The 24,097-nt window shown below is 51.0% G+C and overlaps 1 protein-coding gene across 2 annotated transcripts in view; it reads right to left on the bottom strand.

The window, feature by feature from the left end:
- The window catches only part of LOC140393610 (TRAF3-interacting JNK-activating modulator-like), a 156,741-nt gene that overhangs the window by 42,202 nt on the left and 90,442 nt on the right, over positions 1 to 24,097 (bottom strand). For both annotated transcript variants that reach the window (XM_072479877.1, XM_072479876.1), the window contains exons 9-10: positions 12,046 to 12,186; positions 4,573 to 4,710 (exon numbers count right to left, since the gene is read on the bottom strand). In XM_072479877.1, the coding sequence (XP_072335978.1) occupies positions 4,573 to 4,710; positions 12,046 to 12,186 (279 nt within the window). The remainder of the gene's footprint in view (positions 1 to 4,572; positions 4,711 to 12,045; positions 12,187 to 24,097) is intronic.

Raw genomic sequence — 24,097 nt, 5'->3', positions numbered from 1 at the left:
TAAATTCTGGGCATGAACCTGATTACATCACTGGCGGGGGTGGGGAAGGTCTCAAACTGAGAACTTACCACTGAAAATCATGCCATGCCGCGTCGCGCGCGTAAGCCTGTGTTTGCCTGCACAATGAACCATCCTGAAATCTCTGGCCCATTATTAGGTTTGGCTCCTGGTTTACAAAGAACAAAGAACAAAGAAATGTACAGCACAGGAACAGGCCCTTCGGCCCTCCAAGCCCGTGCCGACCATACTGCCCGACTAAACTACAATCTTCTACACTTCCTGGGTCCGTATCCTTCTATTCCCATCCTATTCATATATTTGTCAAGATGCCCCTTAAATGTCCCTATCGTCCCTGCCTCCACTACCTCCTCCGGTAGTGAGTTCCAGGCACCCACTACCCTCTGCGTAAAAAACTTGCCTCGTACATCTACTCTAAACTTTGCCCCTCTCACCTTAAACCTATGCCCCCTAGTAATTGACCCCTCTACCCTGGGGAAAAGCCTCTGACTATCCACTCTGTCTATGCCCCTCATAATTTTGTATACCTCTATCAGGTCGCCCCTCAACCTCCTTCGTTCCAGTGAGAACAAACCGAGTTTATTCAATCGCTCCTCATAGCTTATGCCCTCCATACCAGGCAACATTCTGGTAAATCTCTTCTGCACCCTCTCTAAAGCCTCCACATCCTTCTGGTAGTGTGGCGACCAGAATTGGACACTATACTCCAAGTGTGGCCTAACTAAGGTTCTATACAGCTGCAACATGACTTGCCAATTCTTATACTCAATGCCCCGGCCAATGAAGGCAAGCATGCCGTATGCCTTCTTGACTACCTTCTCCACCTGTGTAGCCCCTTTCAGTGATCTGTGGACCTGTACTCCTAGATCTCTTTGACTTTCAATACTCTTGAGGGTTCTACCATTCACTGTATATTCCCTACCTGCATTAGCCCTTCCAAAATGCATTACCTCACATTTGTCCAGGTTAAACTCCATCTGCCATCTCTCCGCCCAAGTCTCCAGACAATCTAAATCCTGCTGTATCCTCAGACAGTCCTCATCGCTATCCGCAATTCCACCAACCTTTGTGTCGTCTGCAAACTTACTAATCAGACCAGTTACATTTTCCTCCAAATCATTTATATATACTACAAAGAGCAAAGGTCCCAGCACTGATCCCTGTGGAACACCACTGGTCACAGCCCTCCAATTAGAAAAGCATCCCTCCATTGCTACCCTCTGCCTTCTATGGCCTAGCCAGTTCTGTATCCACCTTGCCAGTTCACCCCTGATCCCGTGTGACTTCACCTTTTGTACTAGTCTACCATGAGGGACCTTGTCAAAGGCCTTACTGAAGTCCATATAGACAACATCTACTGCCCTACCTGCATCAATCATCTTAGTGACCTCCTCGAAAAACTCGATCAAGTTAGTGAGACACGACCTCCCCTTCACAAAACCGTGCTGCCTCTCACGAATACGTCCATTTGCTTCCAAATGGGAGTAGATCCTGTCTCGAAGAATTCTCTCCAGTAATTTCCCTACCACTGAAGTAAGGCTCACCGGCCTGTAGTTCCCGGGATTATCCCTGCCACCCTTCTTAAACAGAGGAACAACATTGGCTATTCTCCAGTCCTCCGGGACATCCCCTGAAGACAGCGAGGATCCAAAGATTTCTGTCAAGGCCTCAGCAATTTCCTCTCCAGCCTCCTTCAGTATTCTGGGGTAGATCCCATCCGGCCCTGGGGACTTATCTACCTTAATATTTTTTAAGACACCCAACACCTCGTCTTTTTGGATCACAATGTGACCCAGGCTATCTACACCCCCTTCTCCAGACTCAACATCTACCAATTCCTTCTCTTTGGTGAATACTGATGCAAAGTATTCATTTAGTACCTCGCCCATTTCCTCTGGCTCCACACATAGATTCCCTTGCCTATCCTTCAGTGGGCCAACCCTTTCCCTGGCTACCCTCTTGCTTTTTATGTAAGTGTAAAAAGCCTTGGGATTTTCCTTAACCCTATTTGCCAATGACTTTTCATGACCCCTTCTAGCCCTCCTGACTCCCTGCTTAAGTTCCTTCCTACTTTCCTTATATGCCACACAGGCTTCGTCTGTTCCCAGCCTTTTAGCCCTGACAAATGCCTCCTTTTTCTTTTTGACGAGGCCTACAATATCATTCGTCATCCAAGGTTCCCGAAAATTGCCGTATTTGTCTTTCTTCCTCACAGGAACATGCCTGTCCTGTATTCCTATCAACTGACACTTGAAAGCCTCCCACATGTCAGATGTTGATTTGCCCTCAAACATCCGCCCCCAATCTATGCTCTTCAGTTCCCGCCTAATATTGTTATAATTAGCCTTCCCCCAATTTAGCACATTCATCCTCGGACCAGTCTTATCCTTGTCCACCAGTACTTTAAAACTTACTGAATTGTGGTCACTGTTACCGAAATGCTCCCCTACTGAAACATCTACCACCTGGCCGGGCTCATTCCCCAATACCAGGTCCAGTACCGCCTCTTCCCTAGTTGGACTGTTTACATATTGTTTTAAGAAGCCCTCCTGGATGCTCCTTACAAACTCTGCCCCGTCTAAGCCCCTGGCACTAAGTGAGTCCCAGTCAATATTGGGGAAGTTGAAGTCTCCCATCACCACAACCCTGTTGTTTTTACTCTTTTCCAAAATCTGTCTACCTATCTGCTCCTCTATCTCCCGCTGGCTGTTGGGAGGCCTGTAGTATACCCCCAACATTGTGACTGCACCCTTCTTATTCCTGATCTCTACCCATATAGCCTCACTGCCCTCTGAGGTGTCCTCTCGCTGTATAGCTGTGATACTCTCCTGAACAAGTAGCGCAACTCCGCCTCCCCTTTTACATCCCCCTCTATCCCGCCTGAAACATCTAAATCCTGGAACGTTTAGCTGCCAATCCTGCCCTTCCCTCAACCAGGTCTCTGTAATGGCAACAACATCATAGTTCCAAGTACTAATCCAAGCTCTAAGTTCATCTGCCTTACCCGTAATGCTCCTTGCATTAAAACATATGCACTTCAGGCCACCAGACCCGCTGTGTTCAGCAACTTCTCCCCGTCTGCTCTGCCTCAGAGCCACACTGTCCATATTCCCTAGTTCTCCCTCAACGCTCTCACCTTCTGACCTATTGCTCCCGTGCCCACCCCCCTGCCATACTAGTTTAAACCCTCCCGTGTGACACTAGCAAATCTCGCGGCCAGGATATTTATGCCTCTCCGGTTTAGATGCAACCCGTCCATCTTATACAGGTCACACCTGCCCCGGAAGAGCTCCCAGTGGTCCAGATAACCGAAACCCTCCCTCCTACACCAGCTGTTTAGCCACGTGTTTGTCTGCTCTATCTTCCTATTTCTAGCCTCACTGGCACGTGGCACAGGGAGTAATCCCGAGATTACAACCCTCGAGGTCCTGTCTTTTAACTTTCTGCCTAGCTCCCTGAACTCCTGCTGCAGGACCTCATGCCTCTTCCTGCCTATGTCGTTAGTACCAATATGTACAACGACCTCTACCTGTTTGCCCTCCCCCTTCAGGATTCCCTCTACCCGTTCGGAGACATCCTGGACCCTGGCACCAGGGAGGCAACATACCATCCTGGAGTCTCTTTCACGTCCACAGAAGCGCCTATCTGTTCCCCTGACTATAGAGTCCCCTATAACTATTACTCTTCTGCGCTTTGACCCTCCCTTCTGAACATCAGAGCCAGCCGTGGTGCCACTGCTCTGGCTGCTGCTGTTTTCCCCTGATAGGCTATCCCCCCCGACAGTATCCAAAGGGGTATACCTGTTCGAGAGGGGGACAACCACAGGGGATTCCTGCACTGACTGCCTGCCCTTTCTGGTGGTCACCCATTTCTCTGCCTGCACCTTGGGTGTGACCACACTTACATAACTGCGATCTATGACGCTTTCTGCCACCTGCATGCTCCTAAGTGCATCCAATTGCTGCTCCAACCGAACCATGCGGTCTGTGAGGAGCTGCAGTTGGGTGCACTTTCTGCAGATGAAGCCATCCAGGACGCTGGAAGCCTCCCGGACCTGCCACATCTCACAGTCAGAGCACTGTTAATTGGTAACTATCTGATCAGAGCTGTATGAGAGTGTGTGGAGTGACTTAACCTCTGACCTCCCTCTGTCTCCGTGATCTTGCCCCCCATTCAGCCCCTCTCCAGGTGCCACAGTTGAGGTGAAAAACCATCAGTCGGGCAGTTAATGTTCTTGGGCGAAGGAAATCTGCCATCCCCACCCGGTCTGACCGACATGTGACTTCAGACCCACACCCATGTGGTTAACTCTTAGATTTCTCCTGAAATAGGGTCACAGCCATTCTGTTCAAGGGCAATTAGGGCTGTGCAATAAATGCTGGCCCAGCAATGCTCACATCCCCTATTAAAGCCAAAGGATGTTCAGTAACAACAATTTGGAAATCTCCACTTTGTCAAACAGCGCAATTTCATCAATTCTATATGTTGTAAATTTAAGCTAATTCTGTAATCAGACATATTTTTAAAATCACTGATGTTATGACATTAAAATACCTGTAGTTTGCCCTGGGAAATGTGTAATTGGTCAGTGGTCTCCTGGTGTCTGAGGGTCAGCTCAGCACAATCTGCCTGAGCTCGACCACATTGCCCTTTCCAGTGAGCGGATTCTCCTTCTGCTTCGCTCAGTGATCTCTGCAAACACAAACAGGCAGGATTTATCCAGCTTCCAAATCCACTGTTCCAAAGAGGATCAATGGTGAGATTAGTAAAGTATTGATGAATTCAGGCCCTCCTGGCTATGATTTGACCTTGTTACCCTCTCCACTGGTGCTTTGCTAATGTGAAGATGTGGAAATCAAATCAAACATGGGCTGGATTCTCCGTTACGCAAGCTGGTTAATGTGGTTTCCCATTGTGGGGTAGCCCCACGTCGTCGGGAAACCCCCCCGGCACTGGCAAAACGGAGAATCCCGTTGGCGGAGAATCCCGCCCAATGGGCGGATTTCCCGACGGAGTGGAGGTGCGCACAAGGGGAAACCCCATTCACAGGCTGCCGGGACGGAGAATCCCGATGCCGGGTGGAGTGCAGGACGGAGAATCCCGATGCCAGCGGGAGCGCGGGACGGAGATTCCCGATGCCGGCAGGAGCGCGGGACGGAGAATCCTGATGCCGACGGGAGCGCGGGACGGAGAATCCCGATGCCGGGTGGAGTGCAGGACGGAGAATCCCGATGCCAGCGCGAGCGCGGGACGGAGATTCCCGATGCCGGCGGGAGCGCGGGACGGAGAATCCTGATGCCGACGGGAGCGCGGGACGGAGAATCCCGATGCTGGCGGGAGCGCGGGACGGAGATTCCCGATGCCGGCGGGAGCGCGGGGCGGAGATTCCCGATGCCGACGGGAGCGCGGGACGGAGAATCCCGATGCTGGCAGGAGCGCGGGACGGAGATTCCCGATGCCGGCGGGAGCGCGGGGCGGAGATTCCCGATGCCGGCGGGAGAACGGGTTGGAGATTCCCGATGCCGACGGGAGCGCGGGACGGAGATTCCCGATGCCGGCGGGAGCACGGGACGGAGATTCCCGATGCCGACGGGAGCGCGGAACGGAGATTCCCGAGGCCGGAGGGAGCGCGGGACGGAGAATCTCGATGCCGGCGGGAGCGCGGAACGGAGATTCCCGAGGCCTGAGGGAGCGCGGGATGGAGAATCCTGATGCCGGCGGGAGCGCGGGACGGAGATTCCCGATGCCGGCGGGAGCGCGGGACGAAGATTCCTGATGCCGGCGGGAGCGCGGGACGGAGATTCCCGATGCCGGCGGGAGCGCGGGACAAAGATTCCTGATGCCGGCGGGAGCGCGGGACGGAGATTCCCAATGCCAGCGGGAGCACGGGCCGGAGATTCCCGAGGCCGGTGGAAGCACGTGACGGAGATTCCCGAGGCCGGCGGGAGCGTGGGACGGAGATTCCCAATGCAGGCGGGAGCGCGGGACGGAGACTCCCGATGGCACAGTGGTTAGCACTCCTGCCTCACAGCACAAGGGTCCCAGGTTCAATTCCGATCTCGGGTGACTGTCTGTGTGGAGTTTGCACTTTCTCCCCGCGTCGGCGTGGGTTTCCTCCAAGCCCCAAACGATGTGCAGGTCAGGTGGATTGGCCATTCTAAATTGTCCTTCGTGTCTAGGAATGTGCAGGTTAGGTTTCGGGGATAGGAGGGAAGTGGGTGCGGGTAGAGTGCACATCCAAAGGGTCGGTGCAGACTTTTTTTTAATAAATACTTTATTGAAAATTTTTGGTCAACCAACACAGTACATTGTGCATCCTTTACACAATATTATAACAACACAAATAACAATGACCTATTTTATAAACAAAAAATGAATAAATAATAAATAACAAAAATGAAAACTAACCCTAATTGGCAACTGCCTTATCACAAGTAACACTCTCCAAAAATATAATTTAACAGTCCAATATATAATTATCTGTCGCAACGACCTATACATATTATACAGTATATATTAACAACCCTGAGAGTCCTTCTGGTTCCTCCTCCCCCCCCCCCCCCCCCCAATCCCCCCCCCCCCCCCTCCGATCCTGGGCTGCTGCTGCTGCCTTCTTTTTTCCATTCCATCTATCTTTCTGCGAGGTATTCGACGAACGGTTGCCACCGCCTGGTGAACCCTTGAGCCGACCCCCTTAGAACGAACTTAATCCGCTCTAGCTTTATAAACCCCGCCATGTCATTTATCCAGGTCTCCACCCCCGGGGGCTTGGCTTCTTTCCACATTAACAATATCCTGCGCCGGGCTACTAGGGACGCAAAGGCCAAAACATCGGCCTCTCTCGCCTCCTGCACTCCCGGCTCTTGTGCAACCCCAAATATAGCCAACCCCCAGCTTGGTTCGACCCGGACCCCCACTACTTTTGAAAGCACCTTTGTCACCCCCATCCAAAACCCCTGTAGTGCCGGGCATGACCAAAACATATGGGTATGATTCGCTGGGCTTCTCGAGCACCTCGCACACCTATCCTCCACCCCAAAAAATTTACTGAGCCGTGCTCCAGTCATATGCGCCCTGTGTAATAGCTTAAACTGAATCAGGCTTAGCCTGGCACACGAGGACGACGTGTTTACCCTGCTTAGGGCATCTGCCCACAGCCCATCCTCGATCTCCTCCCCCAGCTCTTCTTCCCATTTCCCTTTTAGTTCATCTACCATAGTCTCCCCTTCGTCCCTCATTTCCCTATAGAGTTCTGACACCTTACCATCCCCCACCCATGTCTTTGAGATCACTCTGTCCTGCACCTCTTGTGTCGGGAGCTGCGGGAATTCCCTCACCTGTTGCCTCGCAAAAGCCCTCAGTTGCATATACCTGAATGCATTCCCTTGGGGCAACCCATATTTCTCGGTCAGCGCTCCCAGACTCGCGAACTTCCCATCCACAAACAGATCTTTCAGTTGCGTTATTCCTGCTCTTTGCCACATTCCATATCCCCCATCCATTCCCCCCGGGGCAAACCTATGGTTGTTTCTTATCGGGGACCCCCCCAAGGCTCCAGTCTTTCCCCTATGCCGTCTCCACTGTCCCCAAATCTTCAGTGTAGCCCCCACCACCGGGCTTGTGGTGTAGTTCCTCGGTGAGAACAGCAATGGGGCTGTCACCATAGCCTGTAGGCTAGTCACCCTACAGGACGCCCTCTCTAATCTCTTCCACGCCGCTCCCTCCTCCTCTCCCATCCACTTACTCACCATTGAAATATTAGCGGCCCAATAATACTCACTTAGGCTCGGTAGTACCAGCCTCCCCCTATCCCTGCTACGCTGTAAGAATCCCTTCCTCACTCTCGGGGTCTTCCCGGCCCACACAAAACCCATGATGCTCTTTTCGATCCTTTTAAAAAAAGCCTTCGTGATCACCACCGGGAGGCACTGAAACACAAAGAGGAATCTCGGGAGGACCACCATCTTAACCGCCTGCACCCTCCCTGCCAGTGACAGAGATACCATATCCCATCTCTTGAAATCCTCCTCCATTTGTTCCACCAACCGCGTTAAATTTAACCTATGCAATGTGCCCCAATTCTTGGCTATCTGGATCCCCAGGTAACGAAAGTCCCTTGTTACCTTCCTCAGCGGTAGGTCCTCTATTTCTCTACTCTGCTCCCCTGGATGCACCACAAACAACTCACTTTTCCCCATGTTCAATTTATACCCTGAAAAATCCCCAAACTCCCCAAGTATCCGCATTATTTCTGGCATCCCCTCCGCCGGGTCTGCCACGTATAGTAGCAAATCGTCCACATACAAAGATACCCGGTGTTCTTCTCCTCCTCTAAGTACTCCCCTCCACTTCTTGGAACCCCTCAACGCTATCGCCAGGGGCTCAATCACCAGTGCAAGCAATAATGGGGACAGAGGGCATCCCTGCCTTGTCCCTCTATGGAGCCGAAAATATGCAGATCCCCGTCCATTCGTGACCACGCTCGCCATCGGGGCCCTATACAACAGCTGCACCCATCTAACATACCCCTCTCCAAAACCAAATCTCCTCAACACCTCCCACAAATAATCCCACTCCACTCTATCAAATGCTTTCTCGGCATCCATCGCCACTACTATCTCCGTTTCCCCCTCTGGTGGGGCCATCATCATTACCCCTAACAGCCTCCGTATATTCGTGTTCAGCTGTCTCCCCTTCACAAACCCAGTTTGGTCCTCGTGGACCACCCCCGGGACACATTCCTCTATTCTCATTGCCATTACCTTGGCCAGGATCTTGGCATCTACATTTAGTAGGGAAATAGGTCTATAGGACCCGCATTGTAGCGGGTCCTTTTCCTTCTTTAAGAGAAGCGATATCGTTGCTTCAGACATAGTCGGGGGCAGTTGTCCCCTTTCCTTTGCCTCATTAAAGGTCCTCGTCAATACCGGGGCGAGCAAGTCCACATATTTTCTATAGAATTCGACTGGGAATCCATCCGGTCCCGGGGCCTTTCCCGCCTGCATGCTCCTAATTCCTTTCACCACTTCTTTTACCTCGATCTGCGCTCCCAGTCCCACCCTTTCCTGCTCTTCCACCTTGGGAAATTCCAGCCGATCCAAGAAGCCCATCATTCTCTCCCTCCCATCCGGGGGTTGAGCTTCATATAATTTTTTATAAAATGTCTTGAACACTCCATTCACTCTCTCCGCTCCCCGCTCCATCTCTCCTTCCTCATCCCTCACTCCCCCTATTTCCCTCGCTGCTCCCCTTTTCCTCAATTGGTGTGCCAGCAACCTGCTTGCCTTCTCCCCATATTCGTACTGTACACCCTGTGCCTTCCTCCATTGTGCCTCTGCAGTGCCCGTAGTCAGCAAGTCAAATTCTACATGTAGCCTTTGCTTTTCCCTGTACAGTCCCTCCTCCGGTGCTTCCGCATATTGTCTGTCCACCCTCAAAGGTTCTTGCAGCAACCGCTCCCGTTCCTTACTCTCCTGCTTCCCTTTATGTGCCCTTATTGATATCAGCTCCCCTCTAACCACCGCCTTCAACGCCTCCCAGACCACTCCCACCTGGACCTCCCCATTATCATTGAGTTCCAAGTACTTTTCAATGCACCCCCTCACCCTTAGACACACCCCCTCATCTGCCATTAGTCCCATGTCCATTCTCCAGGGTGGGCGCCCTCCTGTTTCCTCCCCTATCTCCAAGTCTACCCTGTGTGGAGCGTGATCCGAAATGGCTATAGCCGTATACTCCGTTCCCCTCACCATCGGGATCAACGCCCTTCCCAGCACAAAAAAGTCTATTCGCGAGTAGACTTTATGGACATAGGAGAAAAACGAGAACTCCTTACTCCTAGGTCTGCTAAATCTCCACGGGTCTACACCTCCCATCTGCTCCATAAAATCTTTAAGTACCTTGGCTGCTGCCGGCCTCCTTCCAGTCCTGGACTTCGACCTATCCAGCCCTGGTTCCAACACCGTATTAAAATCTCCCCCCATTATCAGCTTTCCCATCTCTAGGTCCGGAATGCGTCCTAGCATCCGCCTCATAAAATTGGCATCATCCCAGTTCGGGGCATATACGTTTACCAAAACCACCGTCTCCCCCTGTAGTTTGCCACTCACCATCACGTATCTGCCCCCGTTATCCGCCACTATAGTCTTTGCCTCAAACATTACCCGCTTCCCCACTAATATAGCCACCCCCCTGTTTTTCGCATCTAGCCCCGAATGGAACACCTGCCCCACCCATCCTTTGCGTAGCCTAACCTGGTCTATCAGTTTCAGGTGCGTTTCCTGTAACATAACCACATCTGCCTTAAGTTTCTTAAGGTGTGCGAGTACCCGTGCCCTCTTTATCGGCCCGTTCAGCCCTCTCACGTTCCACGTAATCAGCCGGGTTGGGGGGCTTCCTACCCCCCCCTTGTCGATTAGCCATCCCCTTTTTCCAGCTCCTCACCCGGTTCCCACGCAGCTGTATCTCCCCCAGGCGGTGCCCCCCCCGCCCATCCCCTCCCATACCAGCTCCCCCCTCTCTCCAGCAGCAGCAACCCAGTAATTCGCCCCTCCCACCCCCCCGCTAGATCCCCCGCTAGCGTAATTACTCCCCCCATGTTGCTCCCAGAAGTCAGCAAACTCTGGCCGACCTCGGCTTCCCCCCGTGACCTCGGCCCGCACCGTGCGACGCCCCCTCCTTCCTGCTTCTCTATTCCCACCATGATTATCATAGCGCGGGAACCAAGCCCGCGCTTCTCCCTTGGCCCCGCCCCCAATGGCCAACGCCCCATCTCCTCCACCTCCCCTCCTCCCCCATCACCACCTGTGGAAGAGAGAAAAGTTACCACATCGCAGGATTAGTACATAAAACTCCTCTTTCCCCCCTTTTTAACCCCCCTCTTCGCCCCCCACATTCGCCCCACCACTTTGTTCAAACGTTCTTTTTAATAACCCGCTCATTCCAGTTTTTCTTCCACAATAAAAGTCCACGCTTCATCCGCCGTCTCAAAGTAGTGGTGCCTCCCTCGATATGTGACCCACAGTCTTGCCGGTTGCAGCATTCCAAATTTTATCTTCTTTTTATGAAGCACCGCCTTGGCCCGATTAAAGCTCGCCCTCCTTCTCGCCACCTCCGCACTCCAGTCTTGATCAACGCGGATCACCGCGTTCTCCCATTTACTGCTCCGAGTTTTCCTTGCCCATCTAAGGACCATTTCTCTATCCTTAAAACGGAGGAATCTCACCACTATGGCTCTGGGAATTTCTCCTGCTCTCGGTCCTCGCGCCATCACTCGGTATGCTCCCTCCACCTCCAGCGGACCCGCCGGGGCCTCCGCTCCCATTAACAAGTGCAGCATCGTGCTCACATATGCCCCGACGTCCGCTCCCTCCGCACCTTCAGGAAGACCAAGAATCCTCAGGTTGTTCCTCCTTGCGTTGTTCTCCAGTGCCTCCAACCTTTCCACACATCGTTTCTGATGTGCCTCATGCGTCTCCGTCTTCACCACCAGGCCCTGTATGTCGTCCTCATTCTCGGCTGCCTTTGCCTTCACGACCCGAAGCTCCCGCTCCTGGGTCTTTTGTTCCTCCTTTAGCCCTTCGATCGCCTGTAGTATCGGGGCCAACAGCTCTTTCTTCATTTCCTTTTTGAGCTCTTCCACACAGCATTTCAAGAACTCTTGTTGTTCAGGGCCCCATGTTAAACTGCCACCTTCCGACGCCATCTTGGTTTTTGCTTGCCTTCCTTGCCGCTGTTCTAAAGGATCCACTGCAATCCGGCCACTTTCTCCTCCTTTTTTCATCCTTTTCCAGGGGGGATTCCCTTCTGGTTTACCGCACAGTGTTTTTAGCCGTCAAAATTGCCGTTGGGGTTCCTATCAAGAGCCCAAAAGTCCGTTTCACCGGGAGCTGACGAAACGTGCGACTCAGCTGGTCATCGCCGCACCCGGAAGTCGGGTCGGTGCAGACTTGATGGGCTGAATGGCCTCCTGTACTTCAGGGATTCTATGAGCTCTCAATCGCTCTGGACTTTAACTTTCTCTCTTACCTGTGCACTGGCCAAAATTTCTTCAACGGCCATTTTCTCTTTGATTGTTCTCTGAAGTGTTTCCTTCGCAACAAGCTCATACTTGAGTTTCTGCTTCTGCATTTCAATCATGCTTTCCTTCACAGTGTCTCGGGAGTGATTCTATGGACAAACAACAGAGGATGTTTATTGTTTGCAAGGTAAGCGACCAGGCAAGGTTAATTCACATTTATTTAACAAAGAGGAACTTTATAAACAGAACAGTCCAATCCCACACATGTCCAGTCCCCTCGACTCCCAAACTAACTATGACCAAACTCCAAGAGCCAGGTCTGCATCTTAACACCTGATAGGCTAACGTTCACATGCTGGCTCCATCGGCACCGCGTGGCCCGCAAAGAACCTTTCCTGAATGGCGCCATGCTACCAAAATGCTAAATATCCCAGCTGTTTACACAACATAGTCTGAAGGACGGTATTAACGACCATCAGACACTGTGCAGGATTATTGGTAAATTCAGTGAATTACTATTAAAAGTTTAAGTCGATTAGTTGATTTAATAGATTATTTAATAATCATTTTCTGGATCTGAGTATTAATTTCCCCTTAATCACACAGAAAGGGGATGTCAGGTAGGCAGGGATGGGCAAGTGCAAAACGAGTTCAATGGCCTCAGTTTCAGGCCTGGGGTTATTTACCTTCAGGTAGCATTTCAATATAATTGCTCCATTTTCCATTTGCGAAGAGGGTGCAGAGTGATGGAGCCTGGGAGAATTGGGTAGCTGTTGAACATCAGCACCTCACGGGTAGGTGGTAGAGAGATGGTTCATAGAATCATAGAATTCACAATGCAGAAGGAGGCCATTCGGCCCATCGAGTCTGCACCTGCCCTTGGACAGAGCCCCGTACTTCAGCCCATATCTCCACCCCATCCCTGTACCCCAGAAACCCCACCTAACCTTTTGAACACTCAGGGCAATTTACCATGACTAGCTTACTGATAAAACTGGGCGACATGGACAAGCAGGGCCAAAGGGCCTGTTTCCATGCTGTAAACATCTATGACTCTGTGCCTCTATGTCCAATCCACCTAATATGCACATCTTTGGACTTTGGGAGGAAACCGGAGCACCCGGAGAAAACCCACGCAGACACGGGGAGAACATGCAAACTCCACACAGACGGTCACCCGAGGCCGGAATTGAACCCGGGACCCTGGAGCTGTGAGATCTCACATGAAGGGATGGGGGTAAATGTTGAAAGCGGGAGTGGCTACAACTAGCTTTATGGGGACCGGAGGACCCAGGCCCACCAATGGTCCTCTGGCCTCAAAGTCATGGGGCGTGATTCTCCCTTGGCTGACACCAAAATCGGGAAACGCAATTGGGCGGAGATTGGTTCTGATGCTGAGATCGCGGCGGGTGGCGATTTGACAACAAATCGCAATACTCCGTCAACTCAACAGCTACATCAATGCATTCTGAATGCACGTACAGTAAACACTGTTTGCATATCATTAGCGGGCCTGACCCGGTACTCCCTGGGACCCCCGGGATTCTCCCAGTCCGGTGGGCCGAGTTCCCGATGGCGTGGTGGCTGCTGAGGGAGAGAGAGCGGGTACGGAAAGTGTCCAACATCGTCACAGTTTGCTGAGAATTGTGCCGCTGGCCGGGGGGGGCGTCTGCCAGGGCGAGGGGGGGTTGCGGTGGGGGGGGGGGGGTGGCCAGGAGGTGGGCTGTGGGGTCAGGTTGGACATGTAAAGAACAAACAAAGAACAAAGAAATGTACAGCACAGGAACAGGCCCTTCGTCCCTCCAAGCCCGTGCCGACCATGCTGCCCGGCTAAACTACAATCTTCTACACTTCCTGGGTCCGCATCCTTCTATTCCCATCCTATTCATATATTTGTCAAGATGCCCCTTAAATGTCCCTATCGTCCCTGCTTCCACTACCTCCTCCGGTAGCGAGTTCCAGGTACCCACTACCCTCTGCGTAAAAAACTTGCCTCGTACATCTACTCTAAACCTTGCCCCTCTCACCTTAAACCTATGCCCCCTAGTAATTGACCCCTCTACCCTGGGGAAAAGCCTCTGACTATCCACTCTGTCTATGCCCCTCATAATTTTGTATACCTCTATCAGGTCGCCCCTCAACCTCCTTCGTTCCAGTGAGAACAAACCGAGTTTATTCAATCGCTCCTCATAGCTTATGCCCTCCATACCAGGCAACATTCTGGTAAATCTCTTCTGCACCCTCTCTAAAGCCTCCACATCCTTCTGGTAGTGTGGCGACCAGAATTGAACACTATACTCCAAGTGTGGCCTAACTAAGGTTCTATACAGCTGCAACATGACTTGCCAATTCTTATACTCAATGCCCCGGCCAATGAAGGCAAGCATGCCGTATGCCTTCTTGACTACCTTCTCCACCTGTGTTGCCCCTTTCAATGACCTGTGGACCTGTACTCCTAGATCTCTTTGACTTTCAATACTCTTGAGGGTTCTACTATTCACTGTATATTCCCTACCTCCATTAGACCTTCCAAAATGCATTACCTCACATTTGTCCGGATTAAACTCCATCTGCCATCTCTCCGCCCAAGTCTCCAGACAATCTAAATCCTGCTGTATCCTCAGACAGTCCTCATCGCTATCCGCAATTCCACCAACCTTGGTGTCGTCTGCAAACTTACTAATCAGACCAGTTACATTTTCCTCCAAATCATTTATATATACTACAAAGAGCAAAGGTCCCAGCACTGATCCCTGTGGAACACCACTGGTCACAGCCCTCCAATTAGAAAAGCATCCCTCCATTGCTACCCTCTGCCTTCTATGGCCTAGCCAGTTCTGTATCCACCTTGCCAGTTCACCCCTGATCCCGTGTGACTTCACCTTTTGTACTAGTCTACCATGAGGGACCTTGTCAAAGGCCTTACTGAAGTCCATATAGACAACATCTACTGCCCTACCTGCATCAATCATCTTAGTGACCTCCTCGAAAAACTCTATCAAGTTAGTGAGACACGACCTCCCCTTCACAAAACCGTGCTGCCTCTCACTAATACGTCCATTTGCTTCCAAATGGGAGTAGATCCTGTCTCGAAGAATTCTCTCCAGTAATTTCCCTACCACTGAAGTAAGGCTCACCGGCCTGTAGTTCCCGGGATTATCCTTGCTACCCTTCTTAAACAGAGGAACAACATTGGCTATTCTCCAGTCCTCCGGGACATCCCCTGAAGACAGCGAGGATCCAAAGATTTCTGTCAAGGCCTCAGCAATTTCCTCTCCAGCTTCCTTCAGTATTCTGGGGTAGATCCCATCAGGCCCTGGGGACTTATCAACCTTAATATTTTTTAAGACACCCAACACCTCGTCTTTTTGGATCACAATGTGACCCAGGCTATGTACACCCCCTTCTCCAGACTCAACATCTACCAATTCCTTCTCTTTGGTGAATACTGATGCAAAGTATTCATTTAGTACCTCGCCCATTTCCTCTGGCTCCACACATAGATTCCCTTGCCTATCCTTCAGTGGGCCAACCCTTTCCCTGGCTACCCTCTTGCTTTTTATGTACGTGTAAAAAGCCTTGGGATTTTCCTTAACCCTACTTGCCAATGACTTTTCGTGACCCCTTCTAGCCCTCCTGACTCCTTGCTTAAGTTCCTTCCTACTTTCCTTATATGTCACACAGGCTTCGTCTGTTCCCAGCCTGTTAGCCCTGACAAATGCCTCCTTTTTCTTTTTGACGAGGCCTACAATATCACTCGTCATCCAAGGTTCCCGAAAATTGCCGTATTTATCTTTCTTCCTCACAGGAACATGCCGGTCCTGTATTCCTTTCAACTGACACTTGAAAGCCTCCCACATGTCAGATGTTGATTTGCCCTCAAACATCCGCCCCCAATCTATGTTCTTCAGTTCCCGCCTAATATTGTTATAATTAGCCTTCCCCCAATTTAGCACATTCATCCTCGGACCACTCTTATCCTTGTCCACCAGTACTTTAAAACTTACTGAATTGTGGTCACTGTTACCGAAATGCTCCCCTACTGAAACATCTACCACCTGGCCGGGCTCATTCCCCAATACCAGGTCCAGTACCGCCCCTTCCCTAGTTGGACTGTTTACATATTGTTTTAAGAAGCTCTCCTGGATGCTCCTTACAAACTCCGCCCCGTCTAAGCCCCTGGCACGAAGTGAGTCCCAGTCAATATTGGGGAAGTTGAAGTCTCCCATCACCACAACCCTGTTGTTTTTACTCTTTTCCAAAATCTGTCTACCTATCTGCTCCTCTATCTCCCGCTGGCTGTTGGGAGGCCTGTAGTATACCCCCAACATTGTGACTGCACCCTTCTTATTCCTGATCTCTACCCATATAGCCTCACTGCCCTCTGAGGTGTCCTCTCGCAGTATAGCTGTGATATTCTCCCGAACAAGTAGCGCAACTCCGCCTCCCCTTTTACATCCCCCTCTATCCCGCCTGAAACATCTAAATCCTGGAACGTTTAGCTGCCAATCCTGCCCTTCCCTCAACCAGGTCTCTGTAATGGCAACAACATCATAGTTCCAAGTAGTAATCCAAGCTCTAAGTTCATCTGCCTTACCCGTAATGCTCCTTGCATTAAAACATATGCACATCAGGCCACCAGACCCGCTGTGTTCAGCAACTTCTCCCCGTCTGCTCTGCCTCAGAGCCACACTGTCCCTATTCCCTAGTTCTCCCTCAATGCTCTCACCTTCTGACCTATTGCTCCTGTGCCCACCCCCTGCCATACTAGTTTAAACCCTCCCGTGGGCACACCATTGCCACAGCCGGCAAGGTAGCCATGCAGCTGCGCAGGTCACTAACAGCTCATTGTGAACTTCGGGCCACGAGTTATGTTGGTCACCCCCCAGGCTACTCTATGTACCCTCTGGCCTCAGCCAACCCATCAACGGGATGGGCCTGTTCCAGCGCAACCAATGCCATCCTGTTGGCTGGGATGGTGAGTGTGGGGAGTGAAGTGTGTATATGCAGCTGCAGCTTGTCAGACTCCTGCGTGTCAATCTTGAACCTGGCAAACCCCACGCCGTTTTTCATTGGAATCGATTGTGTTCCACGTGGTGCCGGCGCTAGCCCCTCAAAGGTCGCTGAATCGGTCCAGGTGCGGCGCCAGCTTTGCAGCCGTGAAAGTCCATGATTGCTGCATTGCCGATAACACTCAGTCTCAAAAATGCAGAATCCTGGCCCTGGTTTTCATTTATCTGAGCGTCTTTTCTTTCCCGCACCAGATGAAGTCTTGCTTCAGTCCAGTTGGTTGTTGCGGTGGTTTGAGCCCAGTTGGTTGTTTCAGTGTTGAGTGCAGTTGGTTGTTGCAGTGGTTTGAGTCCAGTTGGTTGTTGCGGTGGTTTGAGTCCAGTTGGTTGTTGCGGTGGTTTGAGTCCAGTTGGTTGTTGCGGTGGTTTGAGTCCAGTTGGTTGTTGTGGTGGTTTGAGTCCAGTTGGTTGTTGTGGTGGTTTGATTCCAGTTGGTTGTTGCGGTGGTTTGAGTGTAGTTGGTTGTTGCGGTGGTTTGAGTCCAGTTGGTTGTTGCGGTGGTTTGAGTCCAGTTGGTTGTTGTGGTGGTTTGAGTCCAGTTGGTTGTTGTGGTGGTTTGAGTCCAGTTGGTTGTTGCGGTGGTTTGAGTGTAGTTGGTTGTTGCGGTAGTTTGAGTCCAGTTGGTTGTTGCGGTGGTTTGAGTCCAGTTCGTTGTTGTAGTGGTTTGAATCCAGTTGGTTGTTGTGGTGGTTTGAGTCCAATTGGTTGTTGTAGTGGTTTGAATCCAGTAGGTTGTTGCGGTGGTTTGAGTCCAGTTGGTTGTTGCGGTGGTTTGAGTCCAGTTGGTTGTTGCGGTTGTTTGAGTCCAGTTGGTTGTTGAGGTGGTTTGAGTCCAGTTGGTTGTTGCGGTGGTTTGAGTCCAGTTGGTTGTTGCGGTGGTTTGAGTCCAGTTGGTTGTTGCGGTGGTTTGAGTCCAGTTGGTTGTTGCGCTGGTTTGAGTCCAGTTGGTTGTTGCGGTGGTTTGAGTCCAGTTGGTTGTTGCGGTGGTTTGAGTCCAGTTGGTTGTTGCGGTGTTTTGAGTCCAGTTGGTTGTTGTGGTTGTTTGAATCCAGTTGGTTGTTGCGGTGGTTTGACTCCAGTTGGTTGGTGCGGTGGTTTGAGTCCAGTTGGTTGTTGTGGTGGTTTGAGTCCAGTTGGTTGTTGGGGTAGTTTGAGTCCAGTTGGTTGTTGCGGTGGTTTGAGTCCAGTTGGTTGTTGCGGTGGTTTGAGTTCAGTTGGTTGTTGTGGTGGTTTGAGTCCAGTTGGTTGTTGCGGTGGTTTGAGTCCAGTTGTTTGTTGCGGTTGTTTGAGTCCAGTTGGTTGTTGCGGTGGTATGAGTCCAGTTGGTTGTTGCGGTGGTTTGAGTCCAGTTGGTTGTTGCGGTGGTTTGATTCCAGTTGGTTGTTGTGGTTGTTTGAATCCAGTTGGTTGTTGCGGTGGTTTCAGTCCAGTTGGTAGTTGCGGTGGTTTGACTCCAGTTGGTTGTTGCGGTGGTTTGAATCCAGTTGGTTGTTGCGGTGGTTTGAGTCCAGTTGGTTGGTGCGGTGGTTTGAGTCCAGTTGGTTGTTGCGGTGGTTTGACTCCAGTTGGTTGTTGCGGTGGTTTGAGTCCAGTTGGTTGTTGCGGTGGTTTGAGTCCGGTTGGTTGTTGCGGTGGTTTGAGTCCAGTTTGTTGTTGTGGCGGTTTGAGTCCAGTTGGTTGGTGCGGTGGTTTGAGTCCAGTTGGTTGTTGTGGTGGTTTGGGTCCAGTTGGTTGTTGCGGTTGTTTGAGTCCTGTTGGTTGTTGCGGTTGTTTGAGTCCAGTTGGTTGTTGCGGTGGTTTGAGTCCAGTTTGTTGTTGTGGCGGTTTCAGTCCAGTTGGTTGGTGCGGTGGTTTGAGTCCAGTTGGTTGTCGTGGTGCTTTGGGTCCAGTTGGTTGTTGCGGTTGTTTGAGTCCAGTTGGTTGTTGCGGTTATTTGAGTCCTGTTGGTTGTTGCGCTTGTTTGAGTCCTGTTGGTTGTTGCGGTTGTTTGAGTCCAGTTGGTTGTTGTGGTGGTTTGGGTCCAGTTGGTTGTTGCGGTTGTTTGAGTCCAGTTGGTTGTTGCGGTTGTTTGAGTCCAGTTGGTTGTTGTGGTGGTTTGAGTCCAGTTTGTTGTTGTGGCGGTTTGCGTCCAGTTTGTTGTTGTGGCGGTTTGAGTGCAGTTGGTTGTTGCGGTGGTTTGAGTCCAGTTTGTTGTTGTGGCGGTTTCAGTCCAGTTGGTTGTTGCGGTGCTTTGAGTCCAGTTGGATGTTGTGTTGGTTTGAATCCAGTTGGTTGTTGTGGTGGTTTAAATCCAGTTGGTTGTTGCGGTGGTTTGAATCCAGTTGGTTGTTGAGGTGGTTTGAGTCCAGTTGGTTGTTGTGGTGGTTTGAGTCCAGTTTGTTGTTTCGGTGCTTTGAGTCCAGTTGGTTGTTGCGGTGCTTTGAGTCCGGTTGGTTGTTGCGGTGGTTTGAGTCCAGTTGGTTGGTGCGGTGGTTTGAGTCCAGTTTGTTGTTGTGGCGGTTTGAGTCCAGTTGGTTGTTGCGGTTGTTTGAGTCCAGTTGGTTGGTGCGGTGGTTTGAGTCCAGTTTGTTGTTGTGGCGGTTTGAGTCCAGTTGGTTGGTGCGGTGGTTTGAGTCCAGTTGGTTGTCGTGATGGTTTGGGTCCAGTTGGTTGTTGCAGTTGTTTGAGTCCAGTTGGTTGTTGTGGTGCCTTGAGTCCAGTTGGTTGTTGCGGTGGTTTGAGTCCAGTTGGTTGTTGCGGTGGTTTGAGTCCAGTTGGTTGTTGCGGTTGTTTGAGTCCAGTTGGTTGGTGCGGTGGTTTGAGTCCAGTTGGTTGTTGCGGTGGTTTGAGTCCAGTTGGTTGTTGCGGTGGTTTGAGTCCAGTTGGTTGTTGCGGTTGTTTGAGTCCAGTTGGTTGTTGCGGTTGTTTGAGTCCAGTTGGTTGTTGCGGTTGTTTGAGTCCAGTTGGTTGGTGCGGTGGTTTGAGTCCAGTTGGTTGTTGCGGTTTTTTGAGTGCAGTTGGTTGGTGCGGTGGTTTGAGTCCAGTTTGTTGGTGGGGTGGTTTGAGTCCAGTTGGTTGTTGCGGTTGTTTGAGTGCAGTTGGTTGTTGCGTGGATTGAATCCAGTTGGTTGGTGCGGTGCTTTGAGTCCAGTTGGTTGTTGCGGTGGTTTGAGTCCAGTTGGTTGTTGCGGTGGTTTGAGTCCAGTTGCTTGTTGTGGTGGTTTGAGTCCAGTTGGTTGTTGCGGTGGTTTGAGTCCAGTTGGTTGTTGCGGTGGTTTGAGTCCAGTTGGTTGTTGCGGTGCGTTGAGTCCAGTTTGTTGTTGTGGCGGTTTGAGTCCAGTTGGTTGGTGCGGTGGTTTGAGTCCACTTGGTTGTTGCAGTGGTTTGAGTCCAGTTGGTTGTTGCGGTGCGTTGAGTCCAGTTTGTTGTTGTGGCGGTTTGAGTCCAGTTGGTTGGTGCGGTGGTTTGAGTCCACTTGGTTGTTGCGGTTTTTTGAGTGCAGTTTGTTCGTGCGGTGGCTTGCGTCCAGTTGGTTGTTGCGGTGGTTTGAGTCTAGTTGGTTGGTACGGTGGTTTGAGTCCAGTTGGTTGTTGCGGTGCTTTGAGTCCAGTTGGTTGTTGCAGTGGTTTGAATCCAGTTGGTTGTTGCGGTGGTTTGAGTCCAGTTGGTTGTTGCGGTGGTTTGAGTCCAGTTGGTTGTTGTGGTGGTTTGAGTCCAGTTGGTTGTTGCGGTGGTTTGGGTCCAGTTGGTTGTTGTGGTGGTTTGAGTCCAGTTGGTTGTTGCGGTGGTTTGAGTCCAGTTGTTTGTTGCGGTTGTTTGAGTCCAGTTGGTTGTTGCGGTGGTATGAGTCCAGTTGGTTGTTGCGGTGGTTTGAGTCCAGTTGGTTGTTGTGGTGGTTTGATTCCAGTTGGTTGTTGTGGTTGTTTGAATCCAGTTGGTTGTTGCGGTGGTTTCAGTCCAGTTGGTAGTTGCGGTGGTTTGACTCCAGTTGGTTGTTGCGGTGGTTTGAATCCAGTTGGTTGTTGCGGTGGTTTGAGTCCAGTTGGTTGGTGCGGTGGTTTGAGTCCAGTTGGTTGTTGCGGTGGTTTGACTCCAGTTGGTTGTTGCGGTGGTTTGAGTCCAGTTGGTTGTTGCGGTGGTTTGAGTCCGGTTGGTTGTTGCGGTGGTTTGAGTCCAGTTTGTTGTTGTGGCGGTTTGAGTCCAGTTGGTTGGTGCGGTGGTTTGAGTCCAGTTGGTTGTTGTGGTGGTTTGGGTCCAGTTGGTTGTTGCGGTTGTTTGAGTCCTGTTGGTTGTTGCGGTTGTTTGAGTCCAGTTGGTTGTTGCGGTGGTTTGAGTCCAGTTTGTTGTTGTGGCGGTTTCAGTCCAGTTGGTTGGTGCGGTGGTTTGAGTCCAGTTGGTTGTCGTGGTGCTTTGGGTCCAGTTGGTTGTTGCGGTTGTTTGAGTCCAGTTGGTTGTTGCGGTTATTTGAGTCCTGTTGGTTGTTGCGCTTGTTTGAGTCCTGTTGGTTGTTGCGGTTGTTTGAGTCCAGTTGGTTGTTGTGGTGGTTTGGGTCCAGTTGGTTGTTGCGGTTGTTTGAGTCCAGTTGGTTGTTGCGGTTGTTTGAGTCCAGTTGGTTGTTGTGGTGGTTTGAGTCCAGTTTGTTGTTGTGGCGGTTTGCGTCCAGTTTGTTGTTGTGGCGGTTTGAGTGCAGTTGGTTGTTGCGGTGGTTTGAGTCCAGTTTGTTGTTGTGGCGGTTTCAGTCCAGTTGGTTGTTGCGGTGCTTTGAGTCCAGTTGGATGTTGTGTTGGTTTGAATCCAGTTGGTTGTTGTGGTGGTTTAAATCCAGTTGGTTGTTGCGGTGGTTTGAATCCAGTTGGTTGTTGAGGTGGTTTGAGTCCAGTTGGTTGTTGTGGTGGTTTGAGTCCAGTTTGTTGTTTCGGTGCTTTGAGTCCAGTTGGTTGTTGCGGTGCTTTGAGTCCGGTTGGTTGTTGCGGTGGTTTGAGTCCAGTTGGTTGGTGCGGTGGTTTGAGTCCAGTTTGTTGTTGTGGTGGTTTGAGTCCAGTTGGTTGTTGCGGTTGTTTGAGTCCAGTTGGTTGGTGCGGTGGTTTGAGTCCAGTTTGTTGTTGTGGCGGTTTGAGTCCAGTTGGTTGGTGCGGTGGTTTGAGTCCAGTTGGTTGTCGTGATGGTTTGGGTCCAGTTGGTTGTTGCAGTTGTATGAGTCCAGTTGGTTGTTGTGGTGCCTTGAGTCCAGTTGGTTGTTGCGGTGGTTTGAGTCCAGTTGGTTGTTGCGGTGGTTTGAGTCCAGTTGGTTGTTGCGGTTGTTTGAGTCCAGTTGGTTGGTGCGGTGGTTTGAGTCCAGTTGGTTGTTGCGGTGGTTTGAGTCCAGTTGGTTGTTGCGGTGGTTTGAGTCCAGTTGGTTGTTGCGGTTGTTTGAGTCCAGTTGGTTGTTGCGGTTGTTTGAGTCCAGTTGGTTGTTGCGGTTGTTTGAGTCCAGTTGGTTGGTGCGGTGGTTTGAGTCCAGTTGGTTGTTGCGGTTTTTTGAGTGCAGTTGGTTGGTGCGGTGGTTTGAGTCCAGTTTGTTGGTGGGGTGGTTTGAGTCCAGTTGGTTGTTGCGGTTGTTTGAGTGCAGTTGGTTGTTGCGTGGATTGAATCCAGTTGGTTGGTGCGGTGCTTTGAGTCCAGTTGGTTGTTGCGGTGGTTTGAGTCCAGTTGGTTGTTGCGGTGGTTTGAGTCCAGTTGCTTGTTGTGGTGGTTTGAGTCCAGTTGGTTGTTGCGGTGGTTTGAGTCCAGTTGGTTGTTGCGGTGGTTTGAGTCCAGTTGGTTGTTGCGGTGCGTTGAGTCCAGTTTGTTGTTGTGGCGGTTTGAGTCCAGTTGGTTGGTGCGGTGGTTTGAGTCCACTTGGTTGTTGCAGTGGTTTGAGTCCAGTTGGTTGTTGCGGTGCGTTGAGTCCAGTTTGTTGTTGTGGCGGTTTGAGTCCAGTTGGTTGGTGCGGTGGTTTGAGTCCACTTGGTTGTTGCGGTTTTTTGAGTGCAGTTTGTTCGTGCGGTGGCTTGCGTCCAGTTGGTTGTTGCGGTGGTTTGAGTCTAGTTGGTTGGTACGGTGGTTTGAGTCCAGTTGGTTGTTGCGGTGCTTTGAGTCCAGTTGGTTGTTGCAGTGGTTTGAATCCAGTTGGTTGTTGCGGTGGTTTGAGTCCAGTTGGTTGTTGCGGTGGTTTGAGTCCAGTTGGTTGTTGTGGTGGTTTGAGTCCAGTTGGTTGTTGCGGTGGTTTGGGTCCAGTTGGTTGTTGCGGTTGTTTGAGTCCAGTTGGTTGTTTTGGTTGTTTGAGTCCAGTTGGTTGTTGCGGTTTTTTGAGTGCAGTTGTTTGGTGCGGTGGATTGAGTCCAGTTGGTTGTTGTGGTCGTTTGGGTCCAGTTGGTTGTTGTGGTGGTTTGGGTCCAGTTGGTTGTTCCGGTTGTTTGAGTCCAGTTGTTTGTTGCGGTTGTTTGAGTCCAGTTGGTTGTTGCGGTTTTTTGAGTCCAGTTGGTTGTTGTGGTGGTTTGAGTCCAGTTGGTTGTTGCAGTGGTTTGAGTCCAGTTGGTTGTTGCGGTGGTTTGAGTCCAGTTGGTTGTTGCGGTGGTTTGAGTCAAGTTGGTTGTTGCGCTGGTTTGAGTCCAGTTGGTTGTTGCGGTGGTTTGAGTCCAGTTGGTTGTTGCGGTGGTTTGAGTCCAGTTGGTTGTTGCGGTGTTTTGAGTCCAGTTGGTTGTTGTGGTTGTTTGAATCCAGTTGGTTGTTGCGGTGGTTTGACTCCAGTTGGTTGGTGCGGTGTTTTGAGTCCAGTTGGTTGTTGTGGTGGTTTGAGTCCAGTTGGTTTATGCGGTAGTTTGAGTCCAGTTGGTTGTTGCGGTGGTTTGAGTCCAGTTGGTTGTTGCGGTGGTTTGAGTCCAGTTGGTTGTTGCGGTGGTTTGAGTCCAGTTGGTTGTTGCGGTGGTTTGAGTCCAGTTGTTTGTTGCGGTTGTTTGAGTCCAGTTGGTTGTTGCGATGGTATGAGTCCAGT

The sequence above is a fragment of the Scyliorhinus torazame genome, chromosome 17, assembly GCF_047496885.1.
Source record: "Scyliorhinus torazame isolate Kashiwa2021f chromosome 17, sScyTor2.1, whole genome shotgun sequence".
Lineage (NCBI taxonomy): Eukaryota > Metazoa > Chordata > Chondrichthyes > Carcharhiniformes > Scyliorhinidae > Scyliorhinus > Scyliorhinus torazame.
Note: the sequence above shows the minus strand (reverse complement) of the source record. Positions and strands in the feature narration are given on the sequence as shown.